This window comes from Pararge aegeria, chromosome 7 (genome assembly GCF_905163445.1).
Source record: "Pararge aegeria chromosome 7, ilParAegt1.1, whole genome shotgun sequence".
Lineage (NCBI taxonomy): Eukaryota > Metazoa > Arthropoda > Insecta > Lepidoptera > Nymphalidae > Pararge > Pararge aegeria.
This window is the reverse complement of record NC_053186.1, coordinates 9,734,629-9,753,186: the sequence shown is the minus strand read 5'-3', so window position 1 is coordinate 9,753,186 and position 18,558 is coordinate 9,734,629. Positions and strand designations below refer to the sequence as shown.

Below are 18,558 nucleotides of genomic sequence, written 5' to 3'. Positions count from 1 at the left end.
CATTCGCTAGATGGAGTCAACGAACAGTACTATTTTCATTATTCGTTGGTGAAATTTCATTTTTCACCAAGTGTTATTAAAAGTCTCGTTTTTAACAATATCTGCGACTAAAAAGACGACAAGTAGTTTGCGTCAATATTTTCATGTTGACAAAAAATTTGGCAATGCTAAATGTACTTAATAGTATAAAAAAAAATATATTGTCCTAAAATTTTAAAAACGTGCAGTAATACCACCATTCTAAAACTGCACATGGAAAGGAAACACTCTAGTATGATAAGTAGTATTGAAAATAAAGAGGTAAGGGCCTACAATTTGGATTTAATTGCAATTATTAATTACAAAGAAACAAGACCACTTTTAATACAAATACCAAAATAACGACAAATACAAATACCAAATATGTCAATGATTAAATATTTTTAAAAACACTTTTCTATACTGTAGTACAAAAAATGGATTAACCGATAATTGATAAATTAAAAGTTAAATGTTTCTTTACTAGGTCATTTAGTGATTTATTTTAGAAATGTAAACTTTTGAAATACGTAGAAACATTCAGGGCAATATTTTTTTCCCATTTTATATGGAGATCATTAGAGGTTAATTAATTGCTCTCTACTTCTAAATAATAACTATGATGAAGTATGACTATCCGTTGGTTTGAGAAACCAATCTAAAGTGGAGTGGTTTTTAATGCTTCAATATTAGGGTTTCTGTATGTTCTTTATTCGTACAAAATACTTAAGGATAAATATCTTTGCTAGACGAGCTGTACCCTAAGATGGATAAATGGAGATGGAGAGTCACTCCTACAGTAGGAGTGACTCTCCATCTTACGGAAAGTCACGGATTCGAAGAATTTCAGTTAATGCTACACCACCTGGCGTCCGTGCTTTATACGAGGCAAGGCCTACAATAATATCTCGTACGAAGAACGGTTCGATTCCTCCACTTTCTAGCATAGATCATCCTTAAAACCTAAAAGCTAGCCGATTATAATTCGTCTTTCACCAATTTCAAAATTTCGTCCTCGTCGTCAGTCCACACATCGGGGTCAGAGGTCATCTGACCCAATGCTTCCATTCGTCTCTCCATGGTAACCTTGTCTAGAATATGTTCCATTTTCAGATGCATGCAATCATTAAAAACTGACGCATAGTCGCAAATTTCAAAAATCATATCCACAGCCCTGTAACACTCTTCTATCGCGGATTTTAATCGAAACATAACTTCCTCATCATCACCGTAAACTGCTCTGTTAACTTCTAGAAGATTCTCCTCTGATATTTTGTTTTTCTTTATTATATTATTTCGTTTTAGTATGCAAGCGACGAAGCATTTGCCTTGCATTGTCGACTGTGGGATTCTTTTTAGGAAATTCTCGACGTCCACCATAGACGCTTTGACTTCACGCGCGCACTCTGTTAAATTCTTCCTAAAAGGTTCCACTTCCTGATTCATTTTGTTATATTTATCCATTTGTTCTTCCTTTGTCGGCGGTTTGAATGCGAGAGCGATGAAAATTGAAAATATTGTTTGGAAAATAATTATTGTACTGAATTCGCGGACCATTATCGCGTCTTTATTTGTTGGCCTCGTCGCTTTTAATTTCATTCTTTTTAGTTGCAGTAGTTTTGCTTTACTCTTATTCCTTAATTGGCCGATAAAACGCGGTGTATAAAGATATGGAATCGGTAGGTACCTAAATCGTTCTTAGGGTTCCGCATTCAAAATGGAACCCTTGTAGTATCGCCACGTTCGTCTAAACCTTAGCTCAAAGCTTGTTAGGACTAGGAAGCTGTAATTTCGTGTGTAAATATTTTGAAAAATCTTTAAATCTACCTAGAGTTGAGACGAATTTATTTCTTCTTGTCGGTTCATCGTAGTGGATAGATCATCGTAGTGGTTGCCCATCCGACTTCGCCTGAATTTGCATATTCTTTCTATTCTCTACTGTGTGTTGTTTCATCCTTCCACTCCGCCTTACTTAAAGGAGAAATTTTAGTTTGTAGGTCGCCCAGGTGAAGTTCTTCGCACTGCAAGGAAACTGATCCTAAAGGTGCCTTCTCATAATTCATCTTTCTACCACAAGTCTTTCACTATTCAGGCTGTTAAGCTTTGGAATGCCTTGCCTTTGGCCATTAGAGAGGCGAAATCTATCCAAATCTTTAAACAACTTGTGGAAGATAACTTTATGTCTCAATCAACTAATGACCCGGAATAGTTCACTGCTCCCTTCTTCTCTTTTATTATTTTTATTTGAGGATAATTATTTATTTAATATATTATTTTCATATTTAATCTATTATATTATTTTTAAGTAAATATTATATATATAATTGTAGTTATTTATTTGTCTTTAGTTACAAATATTGTTTTTTTTTATATATTATATGTATATATTATTAAGTAAATATGTATTTTATGGGTATATGTATATATGCACCACCTAACTTTTTTCTGTAACTGTATTTATCTTGTCAGGAAGAAATCGCTATGTAGCGATAAGGCCGCCAAATTGTATACGTTGTTTTGTTATACTTTTCTTTTTGTTCTATGTACTTTTGCGGTGTGCAATAAAAGTATATTAATTCATTAATTCATTAATTCATTCATCATCATTTTCGACTTCTCTCAGCTTAATAATAAAACAGGTATTGGACCTCATGTACCTGTAATAACACGGGCTTGTTTAGCTGTTACTTACTTACACTTATAAATTGATAACTGCAGGCCGATTGGCGCAGTGGGCAGCGTCCCTGCTTTCTGAGTCAAGGCCGTGGGTTCGGATCCCACAACTGGAAAATGTTTGTGTAATGAACATGGATGTTTTTCAGTGTCTGCGTGTTTATCTGTATATTATAAGTATTATTTATAAAAATATTCATCAGTCATCTCAGTACCCATAACACAAGCTACGCTTACTTTGGGGCTAGATAGGTGTGTATGTGTGTATTGCCGTAGTATATTTATTATTAATTTATTTTTAAATGTCAATAGCTAAGGACAGGCCAGACTTACCGCGTTGCTGCAATGGGGTTTAACAAATATTATCACAATTATAAATAACTGGTAGTGAAAGCCAAAAGTCAAACTCAAAGCTGTAGCCATTGATAATTTTATAACAGAAAATGCAATTAATAATTTTTGTGCCGCCCGTATTTTTTAGTTCAAAATGCTAACCGTTGTCCGTTAGACCATGGGGCAAGAAAACTTCAAACTAAAATGAAGACGTTGGTAGCTGGTACAGCTAGGACAAATGTGATGAATAGGTAAGTATTTCAAAAATGACTGCTTACGCGCTGAGCTGAGCTGTAGTTCAGACCGATTTTACCTATAAATATTCGACCCTGCAAGACGTTTCGTATTACCCTGTCTTCTTACCCAAAACAGAACATACTTAATTATTTTTGGCCTTAACATTTTAAGAAAGATATGAACTTTCTATTTGTGCGTACGAAAAAAGGGGAATCTTAGAGAGCCCGATATTCTAACTTATTTATCTTTTCATAATAGGAAATTATACACTTTGATTTAATAAAGATCGAGAGGAATATTTTTTTTTTAATGATTTCTTTAGAGTCACGACTAAGGGAGGAAATGAAGAATACATTTGGGAATACGGAGAATTCTGCCTATACTTAATTTATGTTTACAATTTTATAAAAGCTTAATCATAAGTTTTCTTTATGGAAAACTGATGGACAAAGCAGATAGCCCACCTGATGGAAAGTGGAAAGCCATAGACAATAAACAGAGCAACAATTCGCAGGGCATGCTAACAAAGAAACACATCCTGTCAAGTGTTGCCCTGTGTCCATCATCCTGAGGCGTAGATTTGAAGCCTGTAAATACGCCGGCATCCGCGCCCTACAGACCGGAACACAACATTTCAACAATGCTGCTTAACGGCAGAATTAAGCATGTACATGTACTTCCCCGGACTTGCTCTGATATTATTGTTAGAAAAAAAAAAACAATCACACTTCCGTTATATCACAATTTAATTACATTATGATGTTTTTAAAACCTACCGAACAGACCAAAGAATTAACAATGAGTTTAAATATGTACATAATAATTATTATTATTACATTTTTAATAACATACATGTATATCTTTGTCGTGAGTCATGTTCCTTGTCACATTTAACATTTAAATAATTCAGTTATCAGATAAGTACTGAGCGCCTAGCGTGAGACTTTCAATACGTTTTCCCAGTATTGCCACTAGATGGAGCTCTCTCGATTCCATACAAATCTCATTTAACTTGCACGGGAATAAGGCGTAGGTAGAACACCACACTAGGCACCCTCATCTAGGAATGTTTAAGACAGGAAGGTGTAATAACTTCAAAATTAGTGCATTTTTAGTAAAAAAGTTTTGGACAATGCACTAAATTTGAACGATCCGTTTTTTAAACCACTTAAAAAAAGAGGTATCAATTCGACGGATACCTTATTATGTAAACAAGAAGGGCTGTATGCGCTTCCAAACAAATATTATGAATGAATGTAAACTACACTTTTATTGTACTGTATCACAGAAAATAAAATACAGAAATATAAATACTTTAGAGCAAGTTAGATAGAGTGTACAATTGTTAGGTGGCCTTATCGCAGACCGGTACATAGCGGTCTCTTCCAGGCAAACAAAGGTGTAAAGGTTACGCGATTTGCATCGGTCTGGGGTGAGTTATTTCCATTCATCAATGTGGTTTGGATATCCTAGAATCAGGGCGTATTTGCATTACAACTCAATAGCTAAGTGAAACAATATTTAATATTATACAGACAATGTGTAGTCTCTAGCTGTTAGATATAATAAGATAACTAGCGGACCCCAGCGCCATCTGTCGGGCTGAATTGTGAATCTAAACCATCCAGGGTGCCACCCAAACGCATACCAAAAATTCATTCAAATCGGTCCAGCCGTTTAGGAGGAGTTCAGTGACTTACACACGCACACAAGAAATATATATATAAAGATTTCCATTAGTCAATTACATAAATTTAAATCCTGTAGATGTAGATGTTTTATTATGAAACATTTCGGTATGTACATCTACAGGATTTTAACTTTTATGTTGTAATATTGCTACGTATACATACTGTTACAATACCTAGTCAAGAAACTCGAAGAGTCAGATCAATCTTACAACAATCCAAAGATCAACAACATTTCTACAGTGAATAATTTGGTATAGTCCGCAAAAAAAAAACAGAAACACATTTACGGTGGAATTTATAAATTCTTCTACCTTTATATATTCTAAGCCGTTTCAGCAATTGGATAATCATTGTGAAGTCAACCAATGATGTTCCGGTGTCGGAGCGAAACGTGCGTAGAAAATAAATTTGTCCTGCGTGGAATATAAACCACAATAATAATTGAGGAATTTATAAATTGCACGATGCACGGTACAGTTTTTCGTTTTTTTTCAAATTAATGCAATTTAAGCGAGTAGTGTGCCCGGCAAATATGTATAGTATATATATGTATATATATTTCGCTGTCTTTACATATTTATTAGCCGTTCACTAAATAACATGGGGGATATATTAGGCTATAGACAATAAGATAAGATTAATCGTTTCTAATACATACCTAACAAACAAACTACAATTAAATGGTCAAAGTTTGAAATCTACTCACAAAAGATATGTACACGTCAAAAATTAAAGAATGAGTGTGTACATTTTTATTTCAAAAATATACACACTTCATAAAAGTGTAAGAAAACGGAGAAAAATATAGTTTCAGGAAAGGGGTAGGTTAAAGTACCTAAACTTAAATTTCATTCTCATTTTTTTACAAGTGACTATATTTTTTTAGGCTATCATTTAAGTAAATGTTAGTGCTGTTACCAAACATACGTAATATAATATTATTCCCCCGTTTACATTTTATCACAGTTCTTTAACTATTCAATTGAACACAGTATAAAAAACTATATACAAAAGTTAACAATATAACGTTTAAATTCTAAAGCCACAGAAATTTTTCCTCCTCATTCTCATTTTAAGGATTTGAATTTTTATTCAGTGCCTTTTCAAAGCAGGAATAAATCATTTCGGTCCTTTTTTAATTTTTAGGGAATGACCTTTCCCTACCTTCAAGTACCTACCTATAGCTAGGTGTCAAATGGGTTACCTCTTAGCCGCTCCAACATTTTATCGCATTTAAAATTATCGCATTTTCGCGTACTGTTATCATTTCCAGGGATCGAAAATAGTCGCCCATTTCCTGGATTTAAGACCATATTTTTTCAAAAATTCCCATTTTATTATTATTATTTTATTAATAGATTTTAAAAAATTCTAGGACGAACTGAAAACGAACCTGAATATCTTGTGGTCCACCTATTTCTAAACCGTAAACTCACCGAAGACAGAATGGTAAGTCCTTATCACCATGTACCAGGCAGGTCATGTAGAAGAAACAATTTTACAAAGTCAAGATGAGTTAAAGGTTTATTTAACTCATCAGCATGGTGAATAGCATGGGAAGGGACGTTTGTCTCAACTTGAAAAGGACAAAATGTTTATCTTCTCCACTCCACTCTTCTCCAAAAAATGTCCAAATAATACGTGTAATTATTAAACGAGGGATAATATTCTCCTTTGCCCTGTTGCTCTGGCAGATGGACAGAGAAATTGTGCCATATCAGCCATATCAGTATGTTTATCGGCAGACAAACTATTTGCCTCCTGCCCATTATGCTGTGCGTGTGTGTATGTGTTTATTTTTTACAAATTCATGCATGTATAGTATAATCAAATTATTTAAGTTAACATCATATATAGCTACCTAGTGTTACAAAGTAAGAGATTTTTAGACACGACCTACTTTTATCAATTTAACATTTAGGAGTTAGCGGTTTTTTACCAATTCATCAACTCCACTTTCACATAAAATATGTAGTAGGTACAATAAGCTCACTCAGTTAGTCTTATTTTTTTTCAGATATTCTAATAAGATCATTGACCTATATCCTTAGTCGATGAATCTCACATTGGTGTTTTCATTTTATAAGATATTTAGGTACGTAAGTATTAAGTACCTACCTGAAGTATTTGATAACTTTGAGCTTTCTCCGTCGATATACTTACATGAACAAAATACTTACAACTACTTTTGAAAAATCTGTTTCATATCCGTAAAGGAAAAAAAAATTGTCATCCCCTTATGGGGTAACGTTGATAATAATTTAAATGAAATAAATGGAATATTCAATTCAGTATTATTTTACACTTCAATTATTATATTTTATATATTTATATACTTATATTTTTATACAATATAACTTCAATTTTAGTTCGTTCAGTAAAACTTAACGTTAGTTTGTTTCAATTTAGTTAAGTTTTCTAATTGATAGTTTTGATAACCAATCAAACAACAGTGAAACAGTGAAACAGTGTCTTCTGTCTATCGCCATTTTTTTTTTAAATGCGTAAAATGGATTTTTTACTTATTTGCCGTGGCTTTCTTCTCTATTACTAATTATCATTTTCCGCTATTTTTATGGCATTATTTACTGATCCGTATTAGTTCCCAAACCTATCGCCGCAGTACATGTAGATTAGCTATTATTATTTATAGAAGTAAACGAATTTAAAAAACATACGAAATAATAGTGTATCATTCTAAAAATAGAGTGTTCCATTTTCTTTCCTTTTAATTGTTTGGCCTTGGGAGCTCTTATCAAGTTGCGATTTTAAACTGGTTCTAGTTGCTATCAAGTAAAGTGGAAATTTGTTATTCAAATTGCAACGAGTTATGCATGAGTTTAATATTCCACATTTATCTTGTCTCCATCCAATAAATATTATTTCCAAACAAACTTATAGCAGCATTATTGAATAAATAGGTACTTAATAAGCAAAATGATAATCTTTAAAAATAACTATCATTTTATAATTGCGCAATGAGCCTATTGTATATGTTTAACAATTTTTAAATAGCTTTTTCTAAATCTAAAAATGTTAAAACTTCCTATAAAAAAACTATAATATACATGATTTTTTTCTGCCACATAGGTAGGTATTTAACACTATTAATTAATTATTACATTAAGTAGTAAAAATATGGTTTTTATTAATAGACAAGTTGGAAGAAATGGAGTATGTGAACGTTTAATGCAGACATAATTGATGGCACCATTCCATACGGGCATGAAAAAAATGTCTTATATCGACAATGATTATGTATTCTAGAGTAAGAAAAAAAACTAAGGGCTATTCGACAAATATTTCAATAGGAAATCCTTAGCTTTATATATGTGTCATAGTGATTATTATTAAACACTGTTAACAGAAAAAAAATCCCGAAACACGTCATTAAAACTAAAGTTCTCAGAACTTCAAGCTCTGGGTAGCATGTGGGCGCTACTGACTTTCGTGCACACGCAAAAAACGGCAACTTTCACTTTCGCATCATTGCAAAATAAACACAACCTCGTTTCTCGCGACACCTCCGAGGAAAAAATCACAACCAAATCACAGGGAGTCGGCGGCTTAACTCTCCTCCGTTTCGACTAGGACCGGCAGACTTTGATGTTGACAAGACTGGTTGGGCGCGGAAAAAGCCGACAGCCAAGCTTCCATATCTCTCTCGGAGCAGAGAAATCTTGCGGATACTGTATTATCGTACCCTTTCTGTCTCACAAAGAAGCCATTCGCCGCGTCTCGCTCCACGGACGTGTTCCTCAGATTAACAACACCCAAAGGCTTAGACAGACGCTTTCTGGGATATATCACAGCGAAGTGTTCAAGGGAGGTTCTATACACAACCACTCTCACATCCTTGCGTATCCCGCTCTGGCTGAGAAGCACCAAGAAGCCGGATTTTTGTTCAGCATCACACGTTTTCTTACTGAAACTCGGCCCGAAGAGTTCTGTGCGACAAGTCGTCATTATATCGGTGGGCATTTTACAGTCTACGGTTAAAAGCGCATAACGGAGCGCGCGATCCACCCAGTTTGCCGTTCAGACATAAACTGAAGTCGTTTTTCCCCTTTTCCTACCTCCGTTGTCGAGCGCAGTCGGCTCGATTCGTCATTGCATTCACTCGACCCACGGTACAGAGAAGGCTGTAGCGGGATAAATCATAATGTTAGCCTGAGAGCTCACTAGAGAGTTTATCACACGACATACATTATTAAGTATTTAATATTACAAAGGTAAGGAGATGTTTTGTTTGTTAAAGGCAATAATCTCAAGAATCAGTAAAGTTCGCATTACGATACCAATTACCATACTTAGCTAACTCTAGAAAAAGCGAGAGAAAATCTGTTTATAGTTCTTTCACAAAAAAAATCAGAGAACTACTACCAAATGTTGGGAAAGTTTGAATGTAGAGTTATGTTTTTGTACGTTATGACGAATACATAACTATATACTGTTTTCCAATTCTCAAATACATTTTAGGCATCCCCAACAATTTCAATTACGAAAATTATGAAGTCGTATTTAGACGTGTACGTATATGTAAAATGTGTATACGTACACGTATAAATACGATTTCACTACGAATAAGTTCTTATATTATTGACGTTGGTTCAACCGTTTAATTTCTTTGGCTTTAACGCTCCGGTATGACGCCGATTGTAGGATACCTATTTAATGAAACTGTCGTACCCTTAACAGGTAAGCCTGCTACCATCTTAAACTGCATCATACACCCGGTGCGATTACAATTAAGGGCTAACTTGTGACAGTAGTTATGTAATAGCAAAGGAAAAAATATACTATACTAGCTGTTGCCCACGTTTTCGTCCGCGTTTATTACGGTTTTTAGAAATCCCTTGGGAATAGTTTCCTTTCCTCAGGGCTAGCACAGGTAGGAGACAAGATTATACTCTCTGACAGGGGATATAATTAAATTGTCCACCCGCTAAAGCATGGGAACATGGAATAGGAGACGTTTACCCCCGTTTATTATTACACATATTTTTATTTGGATATTATTTCCACTTGTCCGCCAGTGCTCTGAGAGCTGATAAAGCTGTGCGAGAAGATACATTTTCATCCCCGGGGATATAATTGTCTCCTGTCCATGCAGGGATAAAGTAGCCTATGTTACTACCAAATATCACAAAAAAATCCGAATTAAGCAACCGATTGGTTGATTAGTTCGCAATTGAAGGACGAACAATCAAAAAAACATACTTTCGCATTAATAATATTAGTTAGAATTCACAAGTGAGCTCCTACCTTAAGTTTAATCTGGCATAATAATGCGAATGTCTGCCCGCGAGACAATACGGCAGTGCCAGGCGCTCGACGTACACAATATTATGATATTGTCGTTAAACATGTATAAGATTGCATTGCGTTATAATTTTATAAAATTTAAAAACACCCGACTTTCAATACAGTGTTCATTATTCTACTAGTCGAGCCCTTTCATTTGGTGTCCATATTGAATGAGTTGTAAAGCGTTGAGTGCAATCTCACTTGATGGCAAGTGATGATGCAGTCTAAAATCGTAGCGGGCTAACCTTGCTAATACTAATATCGTCAAGCAGTACGCCTTTGTCTAAGCAGTCCGTGAAAACTTTAATAGTCTGTTTATACTTACTGAAGGGACCAGGAATATTAGCATGATGCCTAATACTAACTTAAATTACTTATTGTCAATTGGATCAGTACATCTACTAAGGCTTCTTTGTAAAACGATTATAATAATACACTTGTATTATTAACCACGTCCGTCCGTCCGTTGAGCCGTGTGGTGTCAGGCAGGTTAGAATGCAGTCGTCACCACCCGTCCTCTGCCACACATTAGAAGGGTTTAGGCCGTAGTCCACTACACTGGCCCATTGCGGATTGGTGGACTCCATACTCCTTTGAGAACATTATAGAAAACTCTCAGGCATGCAGGTTTACTCACGATGTTTTCCTTCACCGTTGAAGCTAGTGATATTTTAATTGCATAAAACGCACATAACTTAGAAAAGTTAGTGCCTACCCACTACGCTATCACCGCATCCACAATACAAAAGATTAACACAGTTAAACTTTTTATACCCCTCTTTTTGTGACACGGGTTAAAAAGTTTAAACACGTGTCAAATTGAAAAGCTCATTTTTAATATTCCGCTGGAAAAGCACACAGCCTACGATATACATATAAAGTTTAAAGTAAACACTTTCAAAAGCGGTACGCCTAGCTTAGCAATTGAGTCAAACGTCCCCACTTTAACTTTTAACTCTTCGCTGCCATTTCAGGCATATATTTGTTAAAATGAATAAAATGCAGTACATACCTACTTTTTTTTTATTACACTACAAGTTAGCCCTTGACTGCAATCTAACCTGGTGGTAAGTGATGATGCTGACAAAAATGGTAACAGGCTGTTGAGGGTATGGCAGGTATATTTTTATATTTAACCCATACCCCAACTGGTTTCTAGGCGACTAGACCAGACTAGAGAAAATTCAGACACTATAAATTCCCAAACTGCCGCCTACCAGGGATCGAAACTGGCGTCTCCCATGTCAAACATCGTTAAAAATTCGGCATATATTTACCCAGGTACCTATCTGTATTAAAAAATTCATAAAATATGCATTGTACGGACTATACCGAAGTATTAACTTTTATTGTGAAATTACAATAAGTAGTAAAAAATAGTGAGCATACTCCAAGATAATCAATCAAATTTATAATTGGAGGACAGTTTAAATAAATTTAAAATTTAGAAAACTCCCGATTTAAATATCGTATAAATTTAGGAAGTTATGAAAAAAAGTAATTCGCCATTTTGTGGTGACGGCCATCTTGGATTTTAAATTTAACATAATTTATAATATTCTACCCATATTGACGGAGTAGTGAAAAATTACGTAAATCGCATTTTTATAACGGCAACCATCTTGGGCCGATTTTCATCAAACAAAGCTAAGAACAATCCCGAATACACCTTTCAAAAAAAACAGAATCAAAATCGGTTCGTCCATTCGGGAGCTACGATACCATCGATACGAACACACAAACACAGACACGTCAAACTTCACCCCGTCGTTTTTGCGTCGGGGGTGAAAAATAAAATTATCTTATCTCGCATTAAAATGTAGATATTTATGCGTACCAACGATTTGAATGGTCATTGGTCACGAAAACACGCGAGAACAATGCGCAACCACTTAAAATACCCAAGCAAGTAGGTACCTAATAAACGGTTTTTAAATAAAACCTTATCCATTCGATTCTTAATTAAGGCTAGTCTTATACCTACTTACGATTCAATTTTATTTTTATTCATGTAGATCTATCACAGGCACGCCTTATGAAGCGTTCATATATATATATAATATTGTGAGGCACCATCACGGTGATAACTACATTCGTCAACTAGGAGAGTTCCAAACGCGTCCGATCTAAGAAAATACAGACGAAAACCCTGAGGTTTTTTGCTATCACCATCTCACAGTCAAATTACTATTTAGCTATGAAGTAAGACCAATTCATACCCAGGTTTTTTTATCATTCAGGTAATACTCAATATTATAATAGGATTTTTTATGATAAATCACTTAGGTACGTAGCTAATACTTAATACAACTTAGTACGGTACCTAAAAATAAAAAAGTCTTTGACTTCGATATTTAAATATAATGGTTGGCTAACTTTTTGTGACAGAGTTCATCTGTACTACCGCTATGCTTATTTCATCCTCCAAAATGCGCTAGGCTAATTGCTGTCGCCAAGCAGCGCTGTTTTGTTGAAGTCTGAAGGCTCTGAAGGGAAGGGTTTGCCGGTGTAATTACATGCATACTCTGGTGGCTTAACTCTTGATGCCATCCTGTGCCAATGATGGCACTTTGCATGACGCGTTCCTTGCATGCCCTACGAAGTATTTCTATGTACACGCGATGGTATTCCATCAGGTAGGCCGTCTGTAGTACGTCAGTTATTACTCGTTTTCAATATCTGGTTCCCAAAAAAAAAGAGTAAGATGCCTGGTTAGAGCTCCTTTTGCAGATACAGGTCAAGTCAGATTTATACCAAAATGCACGGCAGAACATAAGTCCTAAGTCATTTAAACTTATTCATATCTGTAACACACACACAAAAGACAGAAGAATTGAAAGAATCCTTTTTTTTGAAGTCTGGTACACTTTGGCCCGAGAGCTGAATACCTAGTGATTTTTCCTAAATAACTATATATTTACCCTTACGTGTCTAGACTGCGATATAATACGTACACCTGCATGTATGAACTTTCAAAGTTTAACGCCCCTTAAATGCTATTATAATATTATGATGGATTGACCTATTTAAAATGTCAGTTCGACCTGCTAGAACAATTATAATTTATAGGTAGCTATATAGCTGTAGTGTTTAGTCAAATTTTTCTTTGTTACTGACATTAATTGACACAGGGTAGCATTTTGTAGGACGTATTCTTTGCATGACCTGTTGAAGTGTTGCTCTGTACTTAATGACTTTTGTAAAGTAGGTTTTGAAACAGGGAAACCAACGTCAGTAGTAGGTCGTAGAGCTTTTTGTGACGGAGCTTGTCCGGGAATTCTCCCACCACCGTGCTTAATTCTATCTTATAATGTCTGCTCTGTACTCTTTTTGTAGCTTTTTAGTGTAAAGTTTTTTTCTAATTGTAAATAAGAAACTAATAAAACGACAGTTACCTACATAAAAAAAAAACTCTTTTCATGTTTGTTTTCATTGATTTTATCGTAGTTAGGTCCTAAAAAGTATTTAAAAGATTTTTATTCACTATTAAACAAGCTAGAAACAATTGCGTGTAGAATAAAGAAATAATTTTTTGGGAATGTGTGGTAAATAATAACACCGAAATGGCATTGCTTAGGTAAATACCGAAAGCACGGTTAATAAACTAGATTAATAAAAATATATGTAAAGGTAAGCTATCCCCAGCTCACCTTTATATCGGTACTCGGCAGGTACCTATTTATGACTTTTGTAAAGTAGGTGTTGAAACAGGGAAACCAACGTCAGTAAACGTCTAGCTTTTTGTAACAGAGCTTGTCCGTGGAGGTAAACTTACCATTGTTGTAATGCTGAGTTCCAGTTTGATTCGATAAATAGAGTATTTTAGCGATTCTTCGTTACTGACATCAGGCCTATTAAAGGCACTTATGGCTTAATGCTACACATCAGGTAAATGAATACAGGGCAGCATTTTGATTTTCTAAATTCAAATCTTTATTTGCGTGATTGCAGTTTAACAAATTTGGTCTTATAATAAAACATAACAAGTTACGTGCTACAATCTGCCATTATATGGCATGCAAATTATAATAACACCTTAATTATAAAATTATTTTTCCAATTAATACAAAATTCATTGTAGGACGTTTTCTTGCGAAGTGTTGCTCTGTTTCTAGGCAATCGTTTTCCACTTACTATCAGGTGCGCCATCTGCTTGGTCCGTCAATTATTACTATGAAAAAAGTACATCTGTTGTATGATATGAAGGACAAAGCTTTAAAATTGACACTATACTTTTCAGATTTACTCTACTCCAAAGTTGATGTAAATTTTATTTAAAAAATATAATAATTGTAGTTATGTAGAATAAACCTAACTAATCTTATATAAACTTTCGATCTCATAAGTTCCAGCAAAGTGGGTGAAAGGCTATGTTACTCTATAATGGGCTGAGAACAATAACACCACGGACAATGGATAAGAGCTCGCGAAAGTCGGCCATCTTTACGAATTTGATAGAAGTCGTGATTGCTTTTTATTAATTTTTTTATCTGATTAAATATCATATCCATATAATTCAAGGGGTTTTAGCTTACTACAATCACTTAAAGCAGCATTATATTGTTGATGTTTGCGTTTGGTTTCCGAGTTAGGCACAGGCATTATGATATTAAAATATAAAATTAATGACACTCATTATTTTAGGTAGGTATGTCATACAAACTTTAACTGTAGTTTAATAATATTACTGCTTTTCATCAAACCTACGAGCGAGACGATTCGTAATGACTCTCGAAAACAGCTTGTAGATATGACTCAGCAGCGAGATGGGTCTGTAATTCTTCAACAAGGTATTATCACCTTTTTTGAAGAACAGAACCACCACACTCCTGTGCCATGCCTCTGGCGTTGTGCCTTGGTGAATAACGGAATCAAACAATCGCTGAAGGACTTTCAGTATCGGTTTTCCACCTGCCTTCAGGAGTTCTGCCGTTATTCCGTCATCACCCGGCGCCTTTCCATTTTTAAGCTGCTTGAGAGCCACACTAATCTCGTATAGGCTGACGTCTGGGATATCTTCGGTATAATGTCGAGTTAATTTGGCTCTAGGATCCTTAGCCAAATCTTCAACAGGCGTCTGTACTGTGGTGTACAACTGTCCATAAAAGTTCTCAACCTCACCCAAGATCTCAGGTTTGGAAGAGACAAGACTACCATTATTGGTCTTCAGTCGCATCAACTGGCTCTGACCGATAGACAGATCTCTAGCGAACACTTTAGAGCCTCTGTTTTGCTCGATGGCATTTTTAATACGCTCTGTATTGAAGTGCCGCATATCACGAGTCTGTGATTTAGAGATCTGCCTATTAATCCGCCGGTAAGCGGACGCGTCTGCTATAGACTGTAGTCTCATCTCTTGCCTCTCCGTCATAAGCTTGAGTGTATTGGTTGAGAACCTATTGGCCTTGTTTCTACGGTGGGCCTTGTAGAATTTGGACCCGACTGTTTGGACAGTTTCCACCAGCCTGTTGTTCAAATCGTCCACAGTGTCGCAATCTGCTAGGCAACCGAACCGGTTCTGTAGTTCTAGTTGAAAGCTCTCGGGGTTTTGAATATGGGCACGAGTAGGCCGGAGTCCTGAGAGTCCTTCAGCGATTGTTTGATTCCGTTATTCACCAAGGCACAACGCCAGAGGCATGGCACAGGAGTGTGGTGGTTCTGTTCTTCAAAAAAGGTGATAATACCTTGTTGAAGAATTACAGACCCATCTCGCTGCTGAGTCATATCTACAAGCTGTTTTCGAGAGTCATTACGAATCGTCTCGCTCGTAGGTTTGATGACTTCCAGCCTCCCGAACAAGCCGGTTTCCGTAAGGGCTTTAGTACCATAGACCACATTCATACGCTGCGGCAGGTTATACAGAAGACTGAAGAGTATAACCGGCCACTTTGCTTAGCGTTTGTGGACTATGAAAAAGCCTTTGATTCGGTGGAAACTTGGGCTGTGTTTAGGTCACTGCAGAGATGCCGAATTGACTACCGGTATATCCAAGTGTTGCAGTGTTTGTACAAAAACGCCACTATGTCAGTTCGTATACAGGATCAGACTACGAGACCAATCCAATTGCAGCGAGGCGTGCGACAGGGAGATGTTATCTCCCCGAAACTATTTACCGCTGCGTTGGAGGACGTCTTTAAGCTTCTGGAATGGAACGGACTTGGCATCAACATTAACGGCGAGTACATCACTCAACTTCGGTTTGCCGACGATGTAGTCATAATGGCAGAGACTCTGGGAGACCTAAATACGATGCTCGATGGCCTCAGCAGAGCTTCTCAACAGGTTGGCCTACGAATGAACATGAGCAAGACGAAGATTATGTCTAATGCTCATGTTCCGCTTCAACCAGTAATCGTTGAGAACACTGCACTCGAAATTGTTGACGAATACGTATACCTAGGACACACGATCCAGTTAGGTAGGTCCAATTTCGAGAAGGAGGTGAACCGCCGAATCCAACTCGGATGGGCAGCGTTCGGGAAACTCCGTGCCATCTTTTCGTCAGAAATCCCTCAGTGCCTGAAGACGAAAGTCTTCGAACAGTGCGTGTTGCCAGTGATGACCTATGGCTCTGAAACATGGTCGTTAACTATGGGCCTCATAAGAAGGCTTAGAGTCACTCAGCGGGCGATGGAGAGAGCTATGCTCGGAGTATCTCTACGCGATCGAATCAGAAATGTGGAGATTCGTAGAAGAACCAAAGTTACCGACATAGCTCAACGAGTCGCGAAGCTTAAGTGGCAATGGGCCGGGCACATAGTTCGGAGAAAGGATGGACGTTGGGGTCCCAAGGTGCTGGAATGGCAGCCCCGTACTGGTAAGCGCAGCGTTGGTCGACCCCCAACGAGGTGGACAGACGACATTAAGCGCGTCGCAGGTAGCCGTTGGATCCAAGCGGCTCAGAATCGTGGAACTTGGAACTCCCTACAAAAGACCTATGTCCAGCAGTGGACGTCTATCGGTTGATGTGATGATGATGACTGCTTTTCATGCAGTAGTGGCGTGCTGTTCTTACATACACAAAAACACTGCCTACCCAAAGAATTTCAAATAGGTAAGCCGTCAAGGTTTTTCCATTGTAAGCCATTTTCCTGTTATTAAATTAAACCTTACCTGTGCACGCCAAAAATTAAGGAATGAATAAATTAATAAATAATGTTGTATAATAACAGTATGAAATACCAACAATAATACTAATCTTAAGAGAAATTTATAATTATGGTAATAGAATAAATGGCTTTTTATTTTTTTCTGTGCACGCCACTGATTGTAAGCCACAAACCCATTTGGTAATAGTTATATAGCCACTAATATAGTTTTCACAAATCCCGTGGAAACCGAATGATTTCCTGGGATAAAATAGTCTACGTTATACTTTGTCCTTTTAACTAACTGTATATCATGTTAATTGGTTGCTTAGTTAAGGTGTGAAGGCAGGACAGAGACAAACAAACAAAGAAACACTACGGAAATACAATGCCTACCCTGGTAAGAAACCCAGTGCACACCACCGCTGCAAAACCATTCTTGACAAAATTTTGCTTAGAAATAATTTCGAAATGAGATATAGAGATAATTAGAATTTGGAATACATATTTATCACGCAAAAGCACCTGAAACGGTCCTGCGGAATTAAAACGAACTTTTTACGTCAGTGCTGCTTAAAAAATAAGTTAAATCGAATATGTTCGGACGGTCTTAAGCCAACAAAATAAAAATACCAAAACATTACGAAGAAAATTGTTTATTTCCCTCCATAAGTGAACTAAAACTCTCCGATATGATTTCCTTATTTTTACAAAGCTTAAGTTACATACAGAGCCAGCGTCGCATTCTTTATAATCTAAGTTAAGGAGTATTTTGTTTCCATCTACTTATAGACTACTTGACTCCCAGTTGCTTAACTGCAACCTTAATACGAAATTTAGCGTCGCCCCGTAAACGTCCACCGTTTTTGATTGACGTTACGTTTTCGAGGCGCTTATTTCTCGTACTAAGGTGCTGATGTTAATTAATATTATACTTTCGTGACATAGGTACATGTTCAGACTGACTATTGTTAATTAATAATTAATAGTTTACGTAAGTATGAGGATACGGGCCCGATACGTCAAGCATGTTGAGACAATTCGAATCTTAGTATTTGTACACCTAGAGAACTACGATCCCGAGAACAAATAAATTTCTGGTATTGGTAATTATTCTGGTAATAAAAGACAATAAGATTTGATTTAACACATCACGCGCATCGTCCCGTGGTTCATGGCTGGCGTTACATATATATTCACAGCGTTAGAAT

General features: G+C 36.3%; 2 protein-coding genes across 2 annotated transcripts; both read right to left on the bottom strand.

Moving 5' to 3' along the window:
- Positions 1–574: 574 nt before the first annotated feature.
- On the bottom strand, positions 575–1,578 carry LOC120625235. Its single transcript, XM_039892237.1, has one exon. The coding sequence runs from the start codon at positions 1,573–1,575 to the stop codon at positions 997–999; it is 579 nt and encodes a 192-aa protein (XP_039748171.1). The 5' UTR covers positions 1,576–1,578; the 3' UTR covers positions 575–996.
- Positions 1,579–8,303: 6,725 nt separating this feature from the next.
- LOC120625325 lies at positions 8,304–8,980 on the bottom strand. The gene has a single exon (XM_039892360.1). The coding sequence runs from the start codon at positions 8,931–8,933 to the stop codon at positions 8,520–8,522; it is 414 nt and encodes a 137-aa protein (XP_039748294.1). The 5' UTR covers positions 8,934–8,980; the 3' UTR covers positions 8,304–8,519.
- Positions 8,981–18,558: the final 9,578 nt, after the last annotated feature.